Source organism: Pseudophryne corroboree, chromosome 6 (genome assembly GCF_028390025.1).
Source record: "Pseudophryne corroboree isolate aPseCor3 chromosome 6, aPseCor3.hap2, whole genome shotgun sequence".
NCBI classification, from domain to species: Eukaryota; Metazoa; Chordata; class Amphibia; order Anura; family Myobatrachidae; genus Pseudophryne; species Pseudophryne corroboree.
The window spans coordinates 106,493,084-106,516,180 of record NC_086449.1 but is presented as its reverse complement, the minus strand read 5'-3'; the positions used below and the strand labels follow the sequence as shown (position 1 = coordinate 106,516,180).

The following is a 23,097-nucleotide window of genomic DNA, read 5'->3' as shown; positions in this document are numbered from 1 at the left end:
TGTGTAAAATGGGGTCGCGTGCCTGCTGTAATGTGTAAAATGAGGACTTTTTATTTTTTTATCCTGTGGTGGCCGTGATGATGAGATCAGATGAGGCCACGCCCATCTTAACAAAGCCGTGCCCATTTTAATGAGCGCGCATGCCTTTACTCTTTATATCTATGGGGGGGGGGGGGCGCATTTTTTTTTTATGTGAATGGGGGGCGCATTTTTAAATCTCGCACTGGGAGCCAAACATGTTGCCTCCTCGCAGACACATGCTGCCTCCTCGCAGTCAAGCTCTCCCCTGACCACGCTGCTGTTAGCCTCCCAACGCCGGAGCCCACCGCCTGCTGGACTGGAGAGACTGGCAATGAACCACCCGACGCTGTACCCCTGTGCGAGTGCATGGCGACAGCAGGCGTGTGTGACTTTAGGGGGTACCTGTGCACACCTGGCAACCCCCGTGCGCACGCTTATGACTGTGCAGTGCAGTTTAAGTTGTCAGCGACTGCCAGCCATTCCTGTTGACCGGCTGCTGATCAAAAGAAGAGGCAGCTCTTTGAAAATGCGTGCCACTTGGCAACTTCTCATTAGCTGACGGTGAGCCGTGATTGGCTATCCTGTCTTTTAATTGGCAGCGGGTCCGCCCATGATCCAGGATTGACTGGCGGCCGCTGCTAGCTTTAACATGCACTGAAGACGGGACCAGATGCTAGTGGACGGACGGAGGCGGAACTGGTTCCGCCTTCAATTAGAGGTTGCGGCCCACTTTAACCACTGACTGTTACATAATTCGCAGAATTAATTTGTGAAATGTACATCATACCATAGGACACCATTATTGTGCAGAACAGGGTAATGAAACGTACAGCCCATAGACACAGTAATACACCTGGTCCTACTGATGATCGTGCCTCGTGCTGGTCTGCAAATGCGTTATGAAGGGATCCGGTCATTTGACCGGCGCTCGGGATCCCAGCGGTCACCATGCTGATGCCGGGATCCCGATGATTAAAAGCCCTACAGTCGGCATGCCGACTAACAGGGACTATTCCCACTCTTGGGTGTCCACGACAAGGGGCTTTGTTGCGCTCGCCTCCGCGCCGGCATTCTGGGTCAGTATTTGCATGTGAACACGCATCAACCGGGGATTTTGGTATGTCTGAAAGCAAACTCTCTTTACCAGAGATGGGCTGAGACCCGATAATTTGTTTTTTGCTAGACCCGACAATTTCCTGGGTCGCAAGTCTGAAAGGGGTATAAAGCAGAATTATTCTGGTAATCTGGGACCATTGCATTCTTATAGCTGAATATTACCTGTCATTACTTTGCACCCCAAATGTTTACTCTGAGACTCACACTCTTCCGTCGATTACAACTCCCATTATTACATCTCAATATGTAAAATAAGCAATAATGCTGGAAATCTGATGTTTTCATGGCACTTTATAGATCCTCACCAATCCTCTCTCTTTCACATTAGCTTCATCACAGGACAAACTCAGGAGATCTTCCACGTCACACCCTGGAAGAGGAGTACCGGAGTCTCCTTACTAGTATAGCACTACTGAGCAACACAACCTTTACTGACACACTGCAGCATTTCTAACAGTGGCCAATTGGCTGGCATATAGGAAGCATTCTGGGAAATGTTTTCCCCAATCTCAGAGCATTCATACTATCCCGAGGGGCGACAGTTTGCAGTTTATTCCAGGGATAATTTTTCATTGGCATTAGCACAATTAGATCATGCTGACTGCGGCTCCACTAGTCCTTGTGCTACTGCGGCATCTTCTGGCTTATAATGCTACCATAGATCCACTTACCCTAGCAGTATGGGGGGAGCGAGTTTGTGTCTGGAGGTAATAGTTGAGGTGTATGGAAACACATAGGTTCTATTTACCATGAAAAGTCAATATAACTAACAACTCACCACACATCAGTGCCCACTGATGCCACAGTGCCTATGTATCCTAAACCAACAAAAGGGAAAAAGAAAACTATTTGTTAGGGGCACTCAATCGTTCTAGTCAGTTGTGTATGAAAACCTGTACTGTCGCATTTCTACGTCTGTATATGGTCTAGGCGGACCCACAAATATTTTATATTCATCAAACTAATAACCAAAGATGGAGTATAATTCCAATTGCCTAGGTACATCAAAGGTTGTCCCACTGGGTTCAGTATGGTATGCCGGCGGTCGGGCTCCCGGCGACCAGCATACCGGCGCCGGGAGCCCGACCGCCGGCTTACCGACACTGTGGCGAGCGCAAATGAGCCCCTTGCGGGCTCGCTGCGCTCGTCACGCTACGCGCGCCACTCTATTTTATTCTCCCTACAGGGGGGTCGTGGACCCCCACGAGGGAGAATAAATGTCAGTATGCCGGCTGTCGGGATTCCGGCGCGGTATACTGTGCGCCGGGCTCCCGTCAGTCGGCATACTGAAGACCACCCGTCCCACTGAGCATTAGCACATGTTATAACATTTGGGGAAAAATGACCCTTTTTATGGAATATGCGAAGCAATTGATATAGGAACCTTTTTATTCCATACAGGCACTTATCGTTCCGTTACGGGATGTAGTCAATATCCCGGCAGTCAGAATACCGACACCGGTATCCTGACCGCTGAGAATGCCAGCAGCGGCGCCAGGGCTATCTCCACTCGTGAGCGACCACGACACCCAGAGAGTGGGAATAGAACCTGCCCGCAATGCGAAGAGCGCAGCAAGCCCACAAGGGGCTTTCTAACGCTCACTCCGCTGCTGGGATGGGTATTCTGACCGCCGGTATCCCGGACGCTGGTATTCCAACCACAACCCTTCCGTTACATCACCTGCATTGAGATTGTCTGGTAAAATATAGAATGGTAGCCGCTCAATCAATCTAGTAATACTCCTCGGGGGCTAAAGGGAGGGGCTATTCTAAATAAGAAACAAGGGGTATTAGTATCAAGATGTGAACACTGTTGGGGGTATCCAGTTACCATAGATAGTTGTATCCCCGTGGGCTATCCAGTTAGCCTAGATAAACCGGTGCAAGCTGTGGTTTATCAGGAATTTTGTTCCACCTGCCTCAGGCATGCGGGACAAAATCCCTGAAAGCTGCTCTATTTTTGTGCAAAAAACAAACAAGTTTCACTGAACCTGTGTATTTTTGTGAGAAAATGTATTTTTTTTATGGACGATCTAATTGGATAGCCTGTAAAAAATATTGGTGAAACATCAGAAAAAATTGCCTATGTTTTACCATGCCTAATGGAATACCCCTGTATATGGTAACAGAACATTCAGAGATCTTAGTTACATATATTTGCAAAAATACTGTTAAGCCTTCAGGTCACTTCACGGCATCTCTGATACTGGAGGTCCCTAACGCTGCCTGTTAACAGCACCCACTCTGGGCCATATAATTGCCTAATGTAAGGCCACATGACAATGGCACATACAAATATATATCTACATTGAGAGCCAGCTCACCTGGAGTCACCCCTAGATCCTCCGAATGGCACTACAAGAACCAGCATGCCCTCCAAATGCTGGCCCCATCTGTGCCTCTCTAAACTGCAATATAGAATGGTAGCCGCTCAATCAATTTAGTAATACCCCTCAGGTGCTGAAAGGGAGGGGTTATTCTTGACAAGAAACAAACAAGGGGTTTCCCCAGCACACCAAAGGGTATCAGTAACAAAGCTTGAACACTATATGGCAGGCATTCCCAACCTCGGGCCTCAAGGCACACTACGGTGCAGGTTTTAATGATATCCAGGCTTCAGTACACATGGTTAAATCAAACTAACTGAGGGACTAATTAAGTCACCTGTGCTCAAGCATGGATATCACTAAAACCTGGACTGTTAGTGTGCCTTGAGGACAGAGGTCGGGAATGCCTGCTATATGGTAATAGAGAATTCAGAGATCTTATTTACATATATTTGCAAATACATGATTAAGCCTCAAGGACACTTCATGGCAGCGTTATGGGACCTCCAGTATCGGAGAATCCGTGAAGAGAAATGACTGCAAAATAATTTTCGTAAATAGGTCCCTAAATGGTTAATGGAGAGTCTAAACCAGGGGTAGGCACCCTGTGAAATGCCTGATGCTGTGGAACTACACATCCCAGCGTGCCCTGCAACAGTTTAGAACATGATCTAACAGCAAAACTATGGCAGGGCATGCTGGTATGTTTAGTTCCACAGCAGCTGGAGTGTCACAGGATGCTACCCCTGTCATAAACTATGCCTGGATCCTGATGCTTTGTAGATGAGGTCTGTGCATTCTCACATTGGTGTCACATTTTTGACATTTTTATTTGGGGGGGGGGGGGGGGGTGGAATTAACATTAAGTCACAAAATAAATTTGAATCACTTTTGGCACCTAGGTATATATTTTGAAAACATAAAAAAAACATAGCAAAACATAAAAAGCCAATTAATTAAGACACAGGGTCCAACATGCATTTAGATAAACATTTTAAAACACCGCTAGATAAATGCATCTTAAATGTTATTCGCTCTAATTACTAGAACTGTATTTAACAAGACTGGAGACATTTTGAATACTTTGTGATGATTTTGTTCTCATGTATCAGTTGTTGCGACTGTATACAATATACACAATGTAGAACCAGGATGTGTATCATATGGTAGACTGTTACAGAGGAATGAGTCTTTATCTATAGGTGATAGCAGTGACAGTTGATAGTGTGTGACTAGATGTGACACAATGACAGTGCACCTGTGACAGGGTAAGATAAGTGCAGCAGGGGTTAAGCAGGCAGGTTAGGACAGGGAGCTCTGTGATTGGCTCAGTCCTGTGGTTGGCAGCAGTGTCTCCTCATACTCCCTGCAATGCAGCGGCATCCTTACTGCAGCTCCCAGCTCCTAGAGGCAAGCCCCGGGGAATTACAGCCTGGGACTACCCCATTACATTACTATGGGGGCTGCACTGTCCCATAGGAGGAAAGGACAGCCTGAAATACCCCCACAGCCAAAGCCATGCAGTGGGTGAGTACTAGTTTCTGCTATACTTTTCTACATCATATACCGGTACTGCACTGCCTGCACACAGCTGTATGCAGAGACATATACTTCTGTACACTTCTCTGACCACATGCACACCAGTTACTTAGTATCTCTGTAGACTAATAATGCATGTGCTGCACTGTATAAGGATGCTGAGTATCTCTATACACTGACAATGAACACGCTGCACTGTATAATGATGCTGAGTATTTCAATACACTGATAATGAACACGCTGCATTGTTTAGTGATGTTGAGTATCTCTATACTCTGATAATGAACACGCTGCACTGTATAATGATGGTGAGTATCTCTATACACTGATCATGAACACGCTGCACTGTATAATAATGCTGAGTATCTCTATACTCTGATAATGAACACGCTGCACTGTATAATGATGCGGAGTATCTCTATACACTGATAATGATCACACTGCACTATATAATGATGCTGAGTATTTCAATACACTGATAATGAATACGCTGCACCCTATAGTGATGCTGAGTATCTCTATACACTAATAATAAACACGTTGCACTATATAATGATGCTGAGTATCTCTATACACTAATAATAAACACGTTGCACTGCATAATGATGCTGAGTATCTCTATACACTGATAATGGTCACACTGTACTGTATAATGATGCTGAGTATCTCCATACACTGATAATGGTCACACTGCACTGTATAATGATGCTGAGTATCTCTATACACTGATAATGATCACCTTGCACTGTATAATGATGCTGAGTATCTCTATACACTGATAATGATCACACTGCACTGTATAATGATGCTGAGTATCTCTGTACACTGATAATGGTCACACTGTACTGTATAATGATGCTGAGTATCTCTATACACTGATAATGGTCACACTGCACTGTATAATGATGCTGAGTATCTCTATACACTGATAATGATCACCTTGCACTGTATAATGATGCTGAGTATCTCTATACACTGATAATGATCACACTGCACTGTATAATGATGCTGAGTATCTCTGTACACTGATAATGGTCACACTGTACTGTATAATGATGCTGAGTATCTCCATACACTGATAATGGTCACACTGTACTGTATAATGATGCTGCATATTTCAATATACTCATGATAATCACATTGTCCTGTATAATAGTGCTTAGTATCTTTATACACTGATAATGAATATGCTGCTGTATATAATGATGTTGAGTATCTCTATACACTGATAATGCACTGTATAATGATGCTGAGTATCTCATACATTGACATTGCTCATGCTACACTATATAAAGATGCTGAGTACCTCATACATCGCACTGGAGATCTTACCAGTCGGGTGACATTTGCTCATCATCAGACAAATCTCCCAAAGTCGTCTCCTAATATAATATGCATAGAGAATGATTAGATGCACTACTGTATGTGGATGTATTCACTTCTACCATCTTAACGTTATAGCAATAATAATAAATAATAATAAAAATGAGAGAGTACTTTTTCCTACTCACAGTGGTGGTGCTGATCCAGTATTTGGGAGAATGCAGTCTCATGACCCAGTGATATCTTCAGTTCAAAGTGAATGGATAACTATTGGTTCATCCCAGAAAACGGATGGCTTCCCTGCGTGTAGGTGATCGGCAGGGCAGGCGGAACCTCGCTACTGGGGCACCCCACCAGACCACCTGCATAGGAAATATATTTCAGGTAGCGGCAGAAAGCAGCGCTATCCCTGGGGGTGGGTACACTTTATATAGTTGAATCATCATTTGTGATTTGGTTTTTGCTCCCACTATACAGTATGAAGAGTTAATACTGTCATTTGGTAATGATAAAAGCTGGTTACTTTCAATCAGCAGTAGAACATATAAGTGTTATTTTGGGACCTCTGTAACTGTAGCTGTCCTTGGTTTATGACAATGCTGCATTATAATCTACAGAATGGAAATTGTGGAACGAACACAGTAATCTAATAAACTATACAATCACTGCTCTCATACCCGCTGTGTGACGGGTCCCTGCCTTGTGCCCTATTGCCCGAGCATGCTATTATAGTCCTGGCACAGTAACAGTTGGTCTATGGACTTTGGGCTTTGACATCAAGTCTGGATACAGAGAAGTTCTGTTTTATTTGCACACTAATATGTTCTGCTTGGGGTTATAGTATTATATATGATTCGCATTGACTACAAAGACAATGAGATTTGCATTACTAATGAGACATCAGTATCAGGACTTACTGTGTGTTCTAGACATAGAATAAACAAATTGTACGAGCTTTGTTTGATATAGAAGTATGTTAGACTCCATTCCACACCAGTTTTGCAGGAACCCTGATCATTTTACTATCTAAAGCTGGGTATACGTTGGAGCAATGGGTCTAATTCAGAGTTTATCGCAGCAGCAAATTTGTTAGCAGTTGGGCAAAACCTTGGGGGTCATTCTGAGTTGATCGTAGCTGTGCTGCACTCAGACATGGGGGGGGGGACGCCCAGGCCCCCTCTCACTGAAGTGCAAAAGCATCGCACAGCAGTAATGCTTTTGCATTTCAGGAGTACCTCCCGGCCAGCGCAGCTCCTGCGGCTGGCCAGGAGAACCTCTTCGCTGCCCGGGTTGCAACGGCTGCGTGTGATGTCAAGCAGCCGCTGCGGCCCGCCACCCCAACGGTCCGGCCACGCCTGCGATGGTCAGACCGCACCCCCTAAACAGTGGCTTAATGCCGCCGTCCAGCCCCCTCCCACCCAGTGACCGCCTCTGCCTGTCAATCAGGCAGAGGCGATTGCTACGGTACAACGGCCTTCGACTGGTGCACTGCGGCGCCGGCGCAGATCCGACTCGATCGCTGCGCTGCGATAAACTACAGCGAGCGATCGGGTCGGAATGACCCCTCATGTGCACTGCAGGGGGGGCAGATATAACGTGCAGAGAGAGCAGTGACGTGCGGTGAGGTCATAGGCTGGGGAGGCACTGATGATATTGAGATATATATCAGTGCAATACCCAGCCCAGCGGCCCCCTGTCTCACCTGGGTGTCCGGGACTGTGCCGCTGCTGCTGCTGGCTGGGAGGGAGAGGGAAGAGTGCTGTCTGCCATCGCCACCGCACGCACATCACTGCCTTCAGGACCACTTATAGAAGTGCCGCTTTCACCATAGTTTTTAATGGGCTTTTACAGCCCAAGTGCTTGGCCCCATCCCCCGCTTAATCCCGTTTTAATTGCCAACAGGAGGCACTGCTATCGGTTCCTCCCAAACCAATTTTAAGGTACTAAAATTATTACCATAATATAAAGATGATACTTATAACACAAAATATGTGTCATAAGTATTTTCTTTGTATTATTTTAATCATTAATGACAGGGGAGGCACTGCCTCCCCTGACTGCACGTCCCCGAGTGAGAGTTAGATTTGGGTGGGGTGTGTACAAACTAAAATTGCAGTGTAAAAATAAAGCATACAGAGGAAAAAGGTAGCAGGTGCACTATCTCACACTAGCTCAACCTGTAGTAACCAGAGGCACTTAGCATATTCCTGGCCAGGGCTATGAGCTTACCCACCGCATCAAGGTAGCCTCTCATTGGGTAAGTCCCTAACACTAACTATAGGGGTTCAGGTCCGGGGGGCAGGACACCCCAGAGCCACCCAGCCAGACAACCCCAGGGCATAGTTAGTGTTAGGGACTTACCCAATGAGAGGCTACCTTGATGCGGTGGGTAAGCTCATAGCCCTGGCCAGGAATATGCTAAGTGCCTCTGGTTACTACAGGTTGAGCTAGTGTGAGATAGTGCACCTGCTCCCTTTTCCCTCTGTACACTTTACTAAGTCTCAAGCAGAGTAGCACCTCACTACCTAATTAAGGTGTGCAAATTAGGGCCCTTTTCCCTCTGTAAAAATAAAGCAGCCAGTATTTACCCTGCACAGAAACAAAATAACCCACCCAAACCTAACTCTCTCTGCACATGTTACATCTGCCCCCCCTGCAGTGCACAAGGTTTTGCCCAACTGCTAACAAATTTGCTGCTGCAATCAACTCTGAATTACCCCCCAATGTCGAGCTGATTTGTCGTTTTGTAACAGATCGCCTACATCACTCAGTGTGTATAGGTGATTGCGCGCTCCCATGTTTGCTAGCGACGGATGCTAGGTTTGATGTGCTGCACATCAAACCTAGCTAAATCGCTAGTGACCTTATTTATGCTTATGAAGGACGGAACATAATCATTCCGTCCTTCATAAAACTCGTTCCAGTGTGTACACAGAATCTGGGGGGTCATTCCAACCCGATCGCTCGCTGCAGTTTCTCGCAGCGCAGCGTTCGGCTCGCAGTGCGCCGGCGCATGCCAGCCATCGGTGCCGAGCGATCGCCTCTGAGGCAGATGTGCATGTACTCCAGTATCTGTCGTGCTTCTCTTCTCTATGTTATATCATATCATGTGTCGTATTTTCTCTGAGAGCTGTGGTTATCGGAAACAAATTCCTTGTGTATTATGTACTGATATACTTGGCAATAAACCGATTCTGATTCTGTATGAAGAATCACATCACTGGTAAACTAAGTCCGCAGTACCTGTAAAAAAAAAAAAAAAAAAAGGTCTAAGTTGTGCTGTTTATTTCCACAACGTTTCAAGGCCTGCCTGCCTTTTCATCAGGTGCATAGACCTTTATTCAGAAAGACCGAAGGAGTGCCGCCTTTTTCCTTTCTTCTAGGAATACCTGCATCTGTATATATTATATATAATACTATCAGTACAGACAACAAACTTAAAAATACTTAAGTAAGAAAAAAAAAAATCCCACTGTGTATTTATATCCGGGAGGGGGCAGCCAGGTGGGAGCAGCAGTATGTGTGATGCAGCATGAGGGGGGGGGGGGGGGGGAGTGAGGATGAATGTCGTTGTACAGGGGGCAGGACCTGGGCGTAGCTGCACGATTGTTGGCAGGGAACGGGGCCAGGATGATGTGATTCAGCGCAAATAGATTCATTGGACCCCCCTTCCCCGGACCGCTCAATTTGGACAGCGGAGTGGGGGCTGCTGGGAGATGTGAGGGGGTTGCGCTCGGCCTGGAGGCATGCCAATCTTCCAGTGCGTCGGGCCATTCTGGGAGAGTTTTGGGTTGGGGGTGTTTTATAATAAAAAAATTGGTTTAATTTGGTACAATATTACATCAGGCCTTATGTCACTATACACAGTAACAAGATGGCACCACGCGTGTGCAGTAGTCACCCCTGGCGGCCATCCTCGTAAGGGAATGAAGCATCAGCCCCAGAGTCATACTGGAGAAAGTGCAGTAGCACTTTCCCATTCTAACAATGGGGGTAATTCGGAGTTGATCGCAGCATCAAATTTGTTAGCAGTTGGGTAAAACCATGTGCACTGCAGGGGGGGCAGATATAACATTTGCAGAGAGAGTTAGATTTGGGTGGGTTATTTTGTTTCTGTGCAGGGTAAATACTGGCTGGTTTATTTTTACACTGCAATTTAGATTCAGTTTGAACACACCCCACCCAAATCTAACTCTCTCTGCACATGTTACATCTGCCACACCTGCAGTGCAAATGGTTTTGCCCAACTGCTAACAAACTTGATGCTGCGATCAACTCAGAATTACCCCCAATATCCTGATAGCCAAGGCTTGCTGGAAGCTGCAGAGCGCTATGCAGAGACATTGTAAAAAAACATAACAAAAAAAAACCAGACACATACTGTACCAAATTAAACCATTTTTTTTTATTATAAAGACACCGCCAACCCAAAACTCTCACCAATTTATTTCTCACCTAAGATCTGGGATGAGCAGATCCATGTAGGTGTCCACAGGTTAAAAAACAAAACCTTATGAGAGAATGAGTACTTACTCCTTACAGCAGGGATGGGGAACCTTCGGCCCTCCAGCTGTTGTTGAACTACACATCCCAGCATGCCCTGGAACAGTGTTAGCATGGCCAAATAGCAAAACTGTAGCAAGGCATGCTGGTATGTGTAGTTCAACAACAGCTGGAGGGCCGAAGGTTCCCCATCCCTGCCTTACAGTATGTAGCCCTGATGTGAATAACCTAGAAGTAGTGGTTTTCCTGTGTCTGAGGTCAGACCATAATGAATGGCCACTGTAATACATTGAAGTGATATGCCCCTAGTGCATGTACGCTTGCATTGTATCTTGGTCTATAAACATAGATTAGAAAAATCTGTATTTTACAGTATGCAATATATGGACAGTCGCAGGCATCTGAGGGTACTGGGGGCTCTGTATACTGCGCGTCAAGGCTCTGTAAGGAGCAACTACTCTATGCGGTATATACATAAAAACGCAGAGCAGTTTCAGATGCTGGATTTAAAGGGGCAATAATATTAAAATACAAAACCAGACATGGGGGTATATTTACTAAGGTCCCGATTTTGACCGAGATGCCGTTTTTTCTTCAAAGTGTCATTTCGGTAATTTACTAAGCAAAAATCTCGGCAGTGATGAGGGCATTTGTAATATTTTGGAAGTCCTAGGAAAAAATCACGAATCAATACACCATCGGTCAAATACGCCTGCAATTTGGTAGAAATCGGTAATTTACTAAAAAGTGCAAATCACAAACACTGCCGACAATAGCCAAACACTGCCGTGCTGAAATACAATTCGTGAAAAAGTGCTAAAAAAAACAGACCTGCTTTTTTATCCCGTGTTTGGATAGGCATGCAGGGATCCATGAGATCCGTGCATGTTTATCAGTGGGAAGGGGATGGGAAAGTGTTTTTTTTTGGGTTAAAAATTGCGTGGGGTCCCCCCTCCTAAGCAAAACCAGCCTCGGGCTCTTTGAGCCGGTCCTGGTTGCAAAAATATGGGGGAAAAAATAAAAGAGGTTCCCCCATATTTAAACAACCAGCACCGGGCTCTGCGCCTGGTTCCAAAAGTAACCTCACCGCAAAGTTCCAAAAGTAACCTCACCGCTGACCACAAAGTTCCCACCATTGGTTACAATGGAGCGCATAGGCGCTACATTGTAACACTGCAGTGTGCCGCCTGTCTTACAGTACAGGAGCACACAGCCAATCAGGAGGATGCCACAACGTGGCGTTCCCTGATTGGCTGATGGAACCCTCTTAGACATAAGTCAGAGGGGGTTTCTGGCATTCAGGGAAAGGGGTCCCATGTGAAAACATGGGGCCCCTTTCAGTGCGAGGTCGGGTGTCCGTTTTTTTATTTTGCCAAGTACCTGGATTACAAATGGATTACAAGAAGAAGAGGCTTCTACACTGGATTTTGTGAGTATAATTTTTTCAACAGGTACACCATGGATTCTACATGGAGAAGAGGACCGACCCTCGTGTGAACATAATGTAAGTATGTGTATATGGAGGTGTGTATGTATGCATTAAAGTTATACTTTCAAGGTGTGTGTCTTATGTTTTTATTGGGGTATTTTTTTAGTAGTAGTACTACAGGTACCAGCGGGCATGGTTTTCCTCCGCATGCTGGTACTTGTGGTTCTCCAAGTACCAGCTTGCGGGGGAGGCTTGCTGGGACTTGTAGTACTGCTACTAAAAACAATATTCATTTTTTTACACAATGGCTATCAGCCTCCCATCCGCAGCCCTTGGATGGGGGGGACAGCCTTGGGCTTCACCCCTGGTCCTTGGGTGGCTGGAGGGGGGGGGGACCCCTTGATTGAAGGAGTCCCCACTCCTCCAGGGTACCCCGGCCAGGGGTGACTAGTTGGTTATGTAATGCCAGGGCCGCCGGGAGCTATATAAAAGTGTCCCCCGGCTGTGGCATTATGTATCTGACTAGTGGAGCCCGGTGCTGGTTTCAGAAATACGGGGGACCCCTACGCTTTTTGTCCCCCGTATTTTTGGAACCAGGACCAGGCGCAGAGCTTGGTGCTGGTTGTTTAAATATGGGGGAACCTCTATCATTTTTTTCCCCATATTTTTGCAACCAGGATCGGCTCAAAGAGCCCGAGGCTGGTTTGGCTTAGGAGGGGGGACCCCACGCAATTTTTTTTTAAATTTTAACCATGTTGGTTTTTTTTTTTACAAGGTGCACAATGAAGCCCAGCACGGATCTCTCAGATCCGGCCGAGATTCATTGTATTAAAGTCGGCAGTGTTTTACAAGTCACTCACGTAAAACACTGCCTAAAAAAACGAATGACATCGACATCGGTAAAACCGAAAATGCAGAATACGGCAGCTTAGTAAATTAGTCGTACTAAATTCAAAAAGTTGCATATTTACACTTTCGATGTCATTCGTGATTGAACTTTGACCTCAAACGGGAAAATACGAACTTTAGTAAATATACCCCATGGTTTGTATTTCCTATTATTGCCCTTTTAAAACCTGCATCAGAAACCTCCAATTGATATACATGAACCAAAGAGAACCCCGTTGATCACAGGACTTAGGTGAGCAATACATTGGTGAATGATGGTTTAAGTGGGGCTGCCTTCATTTCTAATCAAACATTTGTTAATTGAGGTTGTGAGTTTTTCTTTTTTACAACAATGGTGCACTACAGGTCCTAGTGGACCCTGGATATCAAGTCATGATGGCAGTTCATCAAGTTCCAGCAAGCTGTGGCACTGGCAGGCATGTATATATTAGCGTTTGTAGTATTACAAGTACCAGCATGCTCAACCACTTAAAGGCATCCTGGCATGCTGGAACCTGTAGTGCAACTTGGGAATGTTTATTTAAATAATTGCTATTGCTATACAGGAATGTGCCCAAAGTATAAACCCCAGAATTGGCTATAAGGAGATTTGTGCCACACTGTAATTGTGTTCACTTGTGGGTTATATAATTAAAGTGTGATTCATTTAACCCTTTCATAAAAGTGCTAAAGCTATGTTGGTGATTACATATTGATAAACTTAAGCATTCTTTATTTTAGGGTGACCATCATATCCCTTTAATCTGGGACACCTATGATTTACACAGGTTCTGTGGCTGGCTAAACTCTAGCCCGAATTTCACCTGGTTTTAGTCAGCCACAGAACCTCTTTAAAATATATGTGTCCCAGAGTAAAGGGATATTATGGTAACCCTATTTATTTGCATATTTACCCTGGTGGGACAGCATGCTCCCACATCCACAGTACTGAAGGCTTAAATAGCCCAGTAAATACAGGTTGAGTATCCCTTATCCAAAATGCTTGGGACCAGAAGTATTTTGGATATCGGATTTTTCCGTATTTTGGAATAATTGCATACCATAATGAGATATCATAGTGATGGGACCTAAGTCTAAGCACAGAATGCATTTATGTTTCATATACACCTTATACCATACTTGCCTACTTTAGATAACTAGTTTCAGGGAGATTCTAGATGATATACGAGTTTGCATGGTACACCGCCGAGGGAGTATGTCATGCTCCGCCTAAAAGGTGTGTCTAGCTCCACCTGTGGGCAGGTCTATTGCCACTTATTTTTATAACCTTCACTACTTGGGCACAGATACGGCAGATAAGAACCACTTGGCCTATCTAGTCTGCCCATATACACGTACACACTTGGATTAATTTTTGAGGGGAGCCAATTAACCTACCAATATAGTTTCGGATTGTGGGAGGAAACCAGAGTACCCAGAGAAAACCCACTCAAGCATTGGGGAGAACATACAAACTCCACACAGTTAGGGCCGTGGTTGGAATCGAATCCATGACCTCAGTGCTGTGAGTAATGCTAGCAATTACACCATCTGTACTTCCCTCAAAACATCTGTACTGCCCCAAGTTGGACAATCTATGGGCAATTTAAATGTGTCTACCATAAAAAGATACATATGCTGGGACTAGCTTTATGTGAAGTCTCTTATTCTATACTACTAAGAACTAGTCCCAATAAATTCAAATCCCAACCCCAACACTGACCACGTCATATATCACCCTAAAGCTGCTGTTGGATGATTAAATGGGATCCGATCGGAATCCCGACATGGATCTAAATACAGTCACCGGGATCCCGAACAAACGTCTGCCAGCTCTGGGGGATTTTTTCTGGGGGGCAAGATTAGGGTTAGACTGTTGAAGGGGGGGGGGGATTAGTGTTAGGCAGCAGGGAGGGATTATTGATAGAGATGAGCGGGTTCGGTTCCTCGGAATCCGAACCCGCCCGAACTTCATGTTTTTTTACACGGGTCCGAGCGACTCGGATCTTCCCGCCTTGCTCGGTTAACCCGAGCGCGCCCGAACGTCATCATCCCGCTGTCGGATTCTCGCGAGGCTCGGATTCTATCGCGAGACTCGGATTCTATATAAGGAGCCGCGCGTCGCCGCCATTTTCACACGTGCATTGAGATTCATAGGGAGAGGACGTGGCTGGCGTCCTCTCCGTTTATAGAGAAGAGAGTGAGACAGTAGAGAGAGACACAGTAGTAATTTTGGGGAGCATTAGGAGGAGTACTAGACTAGTTACTTGCTGAAGTGATAGATAGTGTGAGTGTGACTGTATTATCTGACTTGTGGGGGAGACACTGACAGTGGGGAGCAGTTAGAGTCTGAGAGCAGGACTCAGGAGTACATATAACGTACAGTGCACACTTTTGCTGCCAGAGTGCCACACTGCCATTGTGACCACACTGACCACCAGTATAATATATATTGTGATTGTCTGCTTAGGAGTACTACTTGCAAGTTGCTGATAGTGTGACCAGTGACCTGACCACCAGTTTAATAATCACCACCAGTTTAATATATATATATAATTGTATATAATATATATATAATATTGTATACCACCTACCCGTGGTTTTTTTTTTCTTTCTTCTTTATACATACTACTATAGTAGCTTACTGTAGCAGTCTGCGGTGCTGCTGAGCTGACAGTGTCCAGCAGGTCCGTCATCAGTCATTACATAATAAATATATCTACCTGTCCGGCTGCAGTACTAGTGTGATATAATATATATTGATTTCATCTCATCATCCAGTCTATATTAGCAGCAGACACAGTACGGTAGTCTACGGCTGTAGCTACCTCTGTGTCGGCACTCGGCAGTCGCTCGTCCATCCATAATTGTATACCACCTACCCGTGTTTTTTTTTTCTTTCTTCTTTATACATACTACTATAGTAGCTTACTGTAGCAGTCTGCGGTGCTGCTGAGCTGACAGTGTCCAGCAGGTCCGTCATCAGTCATTACATAATAAATATATCTACCTGTCCGGCTGCAGTACTAGTGTGATATAATATATATTGATTTCATCTCATTATCATCCAGTCTATATTAGCAGCAGACACAGTACGGTAGTCCACGGCTGTAGCTACCTCTGTGTCGGCACTCGGCAGTCGCTCGTCCATCCATAATTGTATACCACCTACCCGTGGTTTTTTTTTTCTTTCTTCTTTATACATACTACTATAGTAGCTTACTGTAGCAGTCTGCAGTGCTGCTGAGCTGACAGTGTCCAGCAGGTCCGTCATCAGTCATTACATAATAAATATATCTACCTGTCCGGCTGCAGTACTAGTGTGATATAATATATATTGATTTCATCTCATTATCATCCAGTCTATATTAGCAGCAGACACAGTACGGTAGTCCACGGCTGTAGCTACCTCTGTGTCGGCACTCGGCAGTCGCTCGTACATCCATAATTGTATACCACCTACCCGTGGTTTTTTTTTTTTTCTTCTTCTTTATACATACTACTATAGTAGCTTACTGTAGCAGTCTGCGGTGCTGCTGAGCTGACAGTGTCCAGCAGGTCCGTCATCAGTCATTACATAATAAATATATCTACCTGTCCGGCTGCAGTACTAGTGTGATATAATATATATTGATTTCATCTCATTATCATCCAGTCTATATTAGCAGCAGACACAGTACGGTAGTCCACGGCTGTAGCTACCTCTGTGTCGGCAGTCGCTCGTCCATCCATAATTGTATACCACCTACCCGTGTTTTTTTTTTCTTTCTTCTTTATACATACTACTATAGTAGCTTACTGTAGCAGTCTGCGGTGCTGCTGAGCTGACAGTGTCCAGCAGGTCCGTCATCAGTCATTACATAAATATATCTACCTGTCCGGCTGCAGTACTAGTGTGATATAATATATATTGATTTCATCTCATTATCATCCAGTCTATATTAGCAGCAGACACAGTACGGTAGTCCACGGCTGTAGCTACCTCTGTGTCGGCAGTCGCTCGTCCATCCATAAGTATACTAGTATCCATCCATCTCCATTGTTTACCTGAGGTGCCTTTTAGTTGTGCCTATTAAAATATGGAGAACAAAAATGTTGAGGTTCCAAAGTAGGGAAAGATCAAGATCCACTTCCACCTCGTGCTGAAGCTGCTGCCACTAGTCATGGCCGAGACGATGAAATGCCAGCAACGTCGTCTGCCAAGGCCGATGCCCAATGTCATAGTACAGAGCATGTAAAATCCAAAACACCAAATATCAGTAAAAAAAGGACTCCAAAATCTAAAATAAAATTGTCGGAGGAGAAGCGTAAACTTGCCAATATGCCATTTACCACACGGAGTGGCAAGGAACGGCTGAGGCCCTGGCCTATGTTCATGGATAGTGGTTCAGCTTCACATGAGGATGGAAGCACTCAGCCTCTCGCTAGAAAAATGAAAAGACTCAAGCTGGCAAAAGCAGTAGCACCGCAAAGAACTGTGCGTTCTTCGAAATCCCAAATCCACAAGGAGAGTCCAATTGTGTCGGTTGCGATGCCTGACCTTCCCAACACTGGACGTGAAGAGCATGCGCCTTCCACCATTTGCACGCCCCCTGCAAGTGCTGGAAGGAGCACCCGCAGTCCAGTTCCTGATAGTCAGATTGAAGATGTCAGTGTTGAAGTACACCAGGATGAGAGGATATGGGTGTTGCTGGCGCTGGGGAGGAAATTGACCAGGAGGATTCTGATGGTGAGGTGGTTTGTTTAAGTCAGGCACCCGGGGAGACACCTGTTGTCCGTGGGAGGAATATGGCCATTGACATGCCTGGTGAAAATACCAAAAAAATCAGCTCTTCGGTGTGGAAGTATTTCAACAGAAATGCGGACAACAGGTGTCAAGCCGTGTGTTGCCTTTGTCAAGCTGTAATAAGTAGGGGTAAGGATGTTAACCACCTCGGAACATCCTCCCTTATACGTCACCTGCAGCGCATTCATAATAAGTCAGTGACAAGTTCAAAAACTTTGGGTGACAGCGGAAGCAGTCCACTGACCAGTAAATCCCTTCCTCTTGTAACCAAGCTCACGCAAACCACCCCACCAACTCCCTCAGTGTCAATTTCCTCCTTCCCCAGGAATGCCAATAGTCCTGCAGGCCATGTCACTGGCAATTCTGACGAGTCCTCTCCTGCCTGGGATTCCTCCGATGCATCCTTGCGTGTAACGCCTACTGGTGCTGGCGCTGCTGTTGTTGCTGCTGGGAGTCGATGGTCATCCCAGAGGGGAAGTCGTAACCCACTTGTACTACTTCCAGTAAGCAATTGACTGTCCAACAGTCCTTTGCGAGGAAGATGAAATATCACAGCAGTCATCCTGTTGCAAAGCGGATAACTGAGGCCTTGACAACTATGTTGGTGTTAGACGTGCGTCCGGTATCCGCCGTTAGTTCACAGGGAACTAGACAATTTCTTGAGGTAGTGTGCCCCCGTTACCAAATACCATCTAGGTTCCACTTCTCTAGGCAGGCGATACCGAGAATGTACACGGACGTCAGAAAAAGACTCACCAGTGTCCTAAAAAATGCAGTTGTACCCAATGTCCACTTAACCACGGACATGTGGACAAGTGGAGCAGGGCAGGGTCAGGACTATATGACTGTGACAGCCCACTGGGTAGATGTATGGACTCACGCCGCAAGAACAGCAGCGGCGGCACCAGTAGCAGCATCTCGCAAACGCCAACTCTTTCCTAGACAGGCTACGCTTTGTATCACCGGTTTCCAGAATACGCACACAGCTGAAAACCTCTTACGGCAACTGAGGAAGATCATCGCGGAATGGCTTACCCCAATTGGACTCTCCTGTGGATTTGTGGCATCGGACAACGCCAGCAATATTGTGTGTGCATTAAATATGGGCAAATTCCAGCACGTCCCATGTTTTGCACATACCTTGAATTTGGTGGTGCAGAATTTTTTTAAAAACGACAGGGGCGTGCAAGAGATGCTGTCGGTGGCCAGAAGAATTGCGGGACACTTTCGGCGTACAGGCACCACGTACAGAAGACTGGAGCAACACCAAAAACGCCTGAACCTGCCGTGCCATCATCTGAAGCAAGAAGTGGTAACGAGGTGGAATTCAACCCTATATATGCTTCAGAGGTTGGAGGAGAAGCAAAAGGCCATTCAAGCCTATACAATTCAGCACGATATAGGAGGTGGAATGCACCTGTCTCAAGCGCAGTGGAGAATGATTTCAACGTTGTGCAAGGTTCTGATGCCCTTTGAACTTGCCACACGTGAAGTCAGTTCAGACACTGCCAGCCTGAGTCAGGTCATTCCCCTCATCAGGCTTTTGCAGAAGAAGCTGGAGACATTGAAGGAGGAGCTAACACGGAGCGATTCCGCTAGGCATGTGGGACTTGTGGATGGAGCCCTTAATTCGCTTAACAAGGATTCACGGGTGGTCAATCTGTTGAAATCAGAGCACTACATTTTGGCCACCGTGCTCGATCCTAGATTTAAAACCTACCTTGGATCTCTCTTTCCGGCAGACACAAGTCTGCTGGGGTTCAAAGACCTGCTGGTGAGAAAATTGTCAAGTCAAGCGGAACGCGACCTGTCAACATCTCCTCCTTCACATTCTCCCGCAACTGGGGGTGCGAGGAAAAGGCTCAGAATTCCGAGCCCACCCGCTGGCGGTGATGCAGGGCAGTCTGGAGCGACTGCTGATGCTGACATCTGGTCCGGACTGAAGGACCTGACAACGATTACGGACATGTCGTCTACTGTCACTGCATATGATTCTCTCCCCATTGAAAGAATGGTGGAGGATTATATGAGTGACCGCATCCAAGTAGGCACGTCACACAGTCCGTACTTATACTGGCAGGAAAAAGAGGCAATTTGGAGGCCCTTGCACAAACTGGCTTTATTCTACCTAAGTTGCCCTCCCACAAGTGTGTACTCCGAAAGAGTGTTTAGTGCCGCCGCTCACCTTGTCAGCAATCGGCGTACGAGGTTACTTCCAGAAAATGTGGAGAAGATGATGTTCATTAAAATTAATTATAATCAATTCCTCCGTGGAGACATTGACCAGCAGCAATTGCCTCCACAAAGTACACAGGGAGCTGAGATGGTGGATTCCAGTGGGGACGAATTGATAATCTGTGAGGAGGGGGATGTGCACGGTGATATATCGGAGGATGATGATGAGGTGGACATCTTGCCTCTGTAGAGCCAGTTTGTGCAAGGAGAGATTAATTGCTACTTTTTTGGTGGGGGTCCAAACCAACCCGTCATTTCAGTCACAGTCGTGTGGCAGACCCTGTCACTGAAATGATGGGTTGGTTAAAGTGTGCATGTCCTGTTTATACAACATAAGGGTGGGTGGGAGGGCCTAAGGACAATTCCATCTTTCACCTCTTTTTTCTTTAATTTTTCTTTGCGTCATGTGCTGTTTGGGGAGTGTTTTTTGGAAGGGCCATCCTGCGTGACACTGCAGTGCCACTCCTAGATGGGCCAGGTGTTTGTGTCGGTCACTAGGGTCGCTTATCTTACTCACACAGCTACCTCATTGCGCCTCTTTTTTTCTTTGCGTCATGTGCTGTTTGGGGAGTGTTTTTTGGAAGGGCCATCCTGCGTGACACTGCAGTGCCACTCCTAGATGGGCCAGGTGTTTGTGTCGGCCACTAGGGTCGCTTTTCTTACTCACACAGCTACCTCATTGCGCCTCTTTTTTTCTTTGCGTCATGTGCTGTTTGGGGAGTGTTTTTTGGAAGGGCCATCCTGCGTGACACTGCAGTGCCACTCCTAGATGGGCCAGGTGTTTGTGTCGGCCACTAGGGTCGCTTATCTTACTCACACAGCTACCTCATTGCGCTCTTTTTTTCTTTGCGTCATGTGCTGTTTGGGGAGTGTTTTTTGGAAGGGCCATCCTGCGTGACACTGCAGTGCCACTCCTAGATGGGCCAGGTGTTTGTGTCGGCCACTAGGGTCGCTTATCTTACTCACAGAGCTACCTCATTGCGCCTCTTTTTTTCTTTGCGTCATGTGCTGTTTGGGGAGTGTTTTTTGGAAGGGCCATCCTGCGTAACACTGCAGTGCCACTCCTAGATGGGCCAGGTGTTTGTGTCGGCCACTAGGGTCGCTTATCTTACTCACACAGCTACCTCATTGCGCCTCTTTTTTTCTTTGCGTCATGTGCTGTTTGGGGAGTGTTTTTTGGAAGGGCCATCCTGCGTGACACTGCAGTGCCACTCCTAGATGGGCCAGGTGTTTGTGTCGGCCACTAGGGTCGCTTATCTTACTCACACAGCTACCTCATTGCGCCTCTTTTTTTCTTTGCGTCATGTGCTGTTTGGGGAGTGTTTTTTGGAAGGGCCATCCTGCGTGACACTGCAGTGCCACTCCTAGATGGGCCAGGTGTTTGTGTCGGCCACTAGGGTCGCTTAGCTTAGTCATCCAGCGACCTCGGTGCAAATTTTAGGACTAAAAATAATATTGTGAGGTGTGAGGTATTCAGAATAGACTGAAAATGAGTGGAAATTATGGTTTTTGAGGTTAATAATACTTTGGGATCAAAATGACCCCCAAATTCTATGATTTAAGCTGTTTTTTAGTGTTTTTTGAAAAAAACACCCGAATCCAAAACACACCCGAATCCGACAAAAAAAATTCGGTGAGGTTTTGCCAAAACGCGGTCGAACCCAAAACACGGCCGCGGAACCGAACCCAAAACCAAAACACAAAACCCGAAAAATTTCAAGTGCACATCTCTAATTATTGATAGTATAGTCACCATTTAGACGTCGGGATGCTGCTGATTTCTATTGTAGCCAGCCCAAAGATTTCTGTTACCAGCCCTGCCCTGCACCTTCTATAATTTCAAGAAAAGTATAAGCCAATAAAAATACAGCGTCTTTATGAAGCTAGGTTTTGTCACACATATACCTGAACACAAAATGTGCTGACCATACCACTGTAAATACCTTTACACAAACAGATCTGGGGACCGAGCACTCCTCCTCCTCTTCCTCAAGCCTCTCCAAGCTGTCAGCAGCCTAGGCACACTCAATCTTCCAGATAGGCTCCACGGTGGCCCAGCTCCCATCACTGGCTGTGACACTGCAGCCTCGTCTTCCCTTCAGTGGCCCTGGCTTCTAACGTGGAGGGAAGGGGGGCGGGGGAGGGATCCGCTTCGGCTGCTGCTAACGCGGGAGAGTGGCGCTTTGGTATCCATGCCTGCATTGTGGCTCACCACTCTAGATCTGCTGGCCGTGGCTGGCCGTCAAGCTCTGCCCCGTTTCGTTCGGCTTCGCGCATGCGCAGTTTTCATTTCAACTGGTACTGGGGGATTCCGGGGGATTGAGTGGAGTTGGCGGGGCAGCGTGAGACAGGTCGGTAAAGCGGGAGCCTCCCGCAGAATGCGGAAGTGTCGGCATGTATGCCTTATACACACAGCCTGAACAGTGGCGTCACAAGGCGGGTGCGGGGGGTGCGGCCCGCACCCGGGTGTGACACCTGGAGGGGGTGACACCAAATGTCAGCTCCTCCGCAGTGACAGGAGCCAGGTGCTGCAGTGTGAAATTCCGTTACAGCACCCGGCTCCTGTCATAGCAGAGGAGCCGACAGCACACTGAGACCGTCTCTGGGGGAAGCCCAGCATCTCCGGAGATGCTGGGCACGCCCCCAGAGTGACGATCCCGGTATCCCCGCGAAGCCACGCCCCTAGCTGTAAGGCCACGCCCCCTTTTTGCCGCGATCGCGGCAGTACATCAGGGGTGCGCACCGGGTGTCACCACACCTGGTGACGCCTCTGAGCCTGAATGTAATTTTAGCCAATATTTTTATAATTTTGTGCATTAAACAAAGTGTGCGTACATTCACACAATTTTTTTATGTTTCATATACACCTTATACACACAGCCTGAAGGTCATTTAATACAGTATTTTTAATAACTTTGTGTATTAAACAA

At 46.3% G+C, this 23,097-nt stretch overlaps 1 protein-coding gene across 1 annotated transcript in view; it reads left to right on the top strand.

Annotated features, from left to right (window-relative positions):
* The first annotated feature begins 4,831 nt into the window (after window positions 1–4,831).
* The window catches only part of TACC1 (transforming acidic coiled-coil containing protein 1), a 270,095-nt gene continuing 251,829 nt past the window's right edge, over window positions 4,832–23,097 (top strand). Inside the window, exon 1 of the mRNA XM_063931611.1 lies at window positions 4,832–4,991. Coding sequence (XP_063787681.1) covers window positions 4,921–4,991 — 71 coding nt within the window. The 5' untranslated portion in view covers window positions 4,832–4,920. The remainder of the gene's footprint in view (window positions 4,992–23,097) is intronic.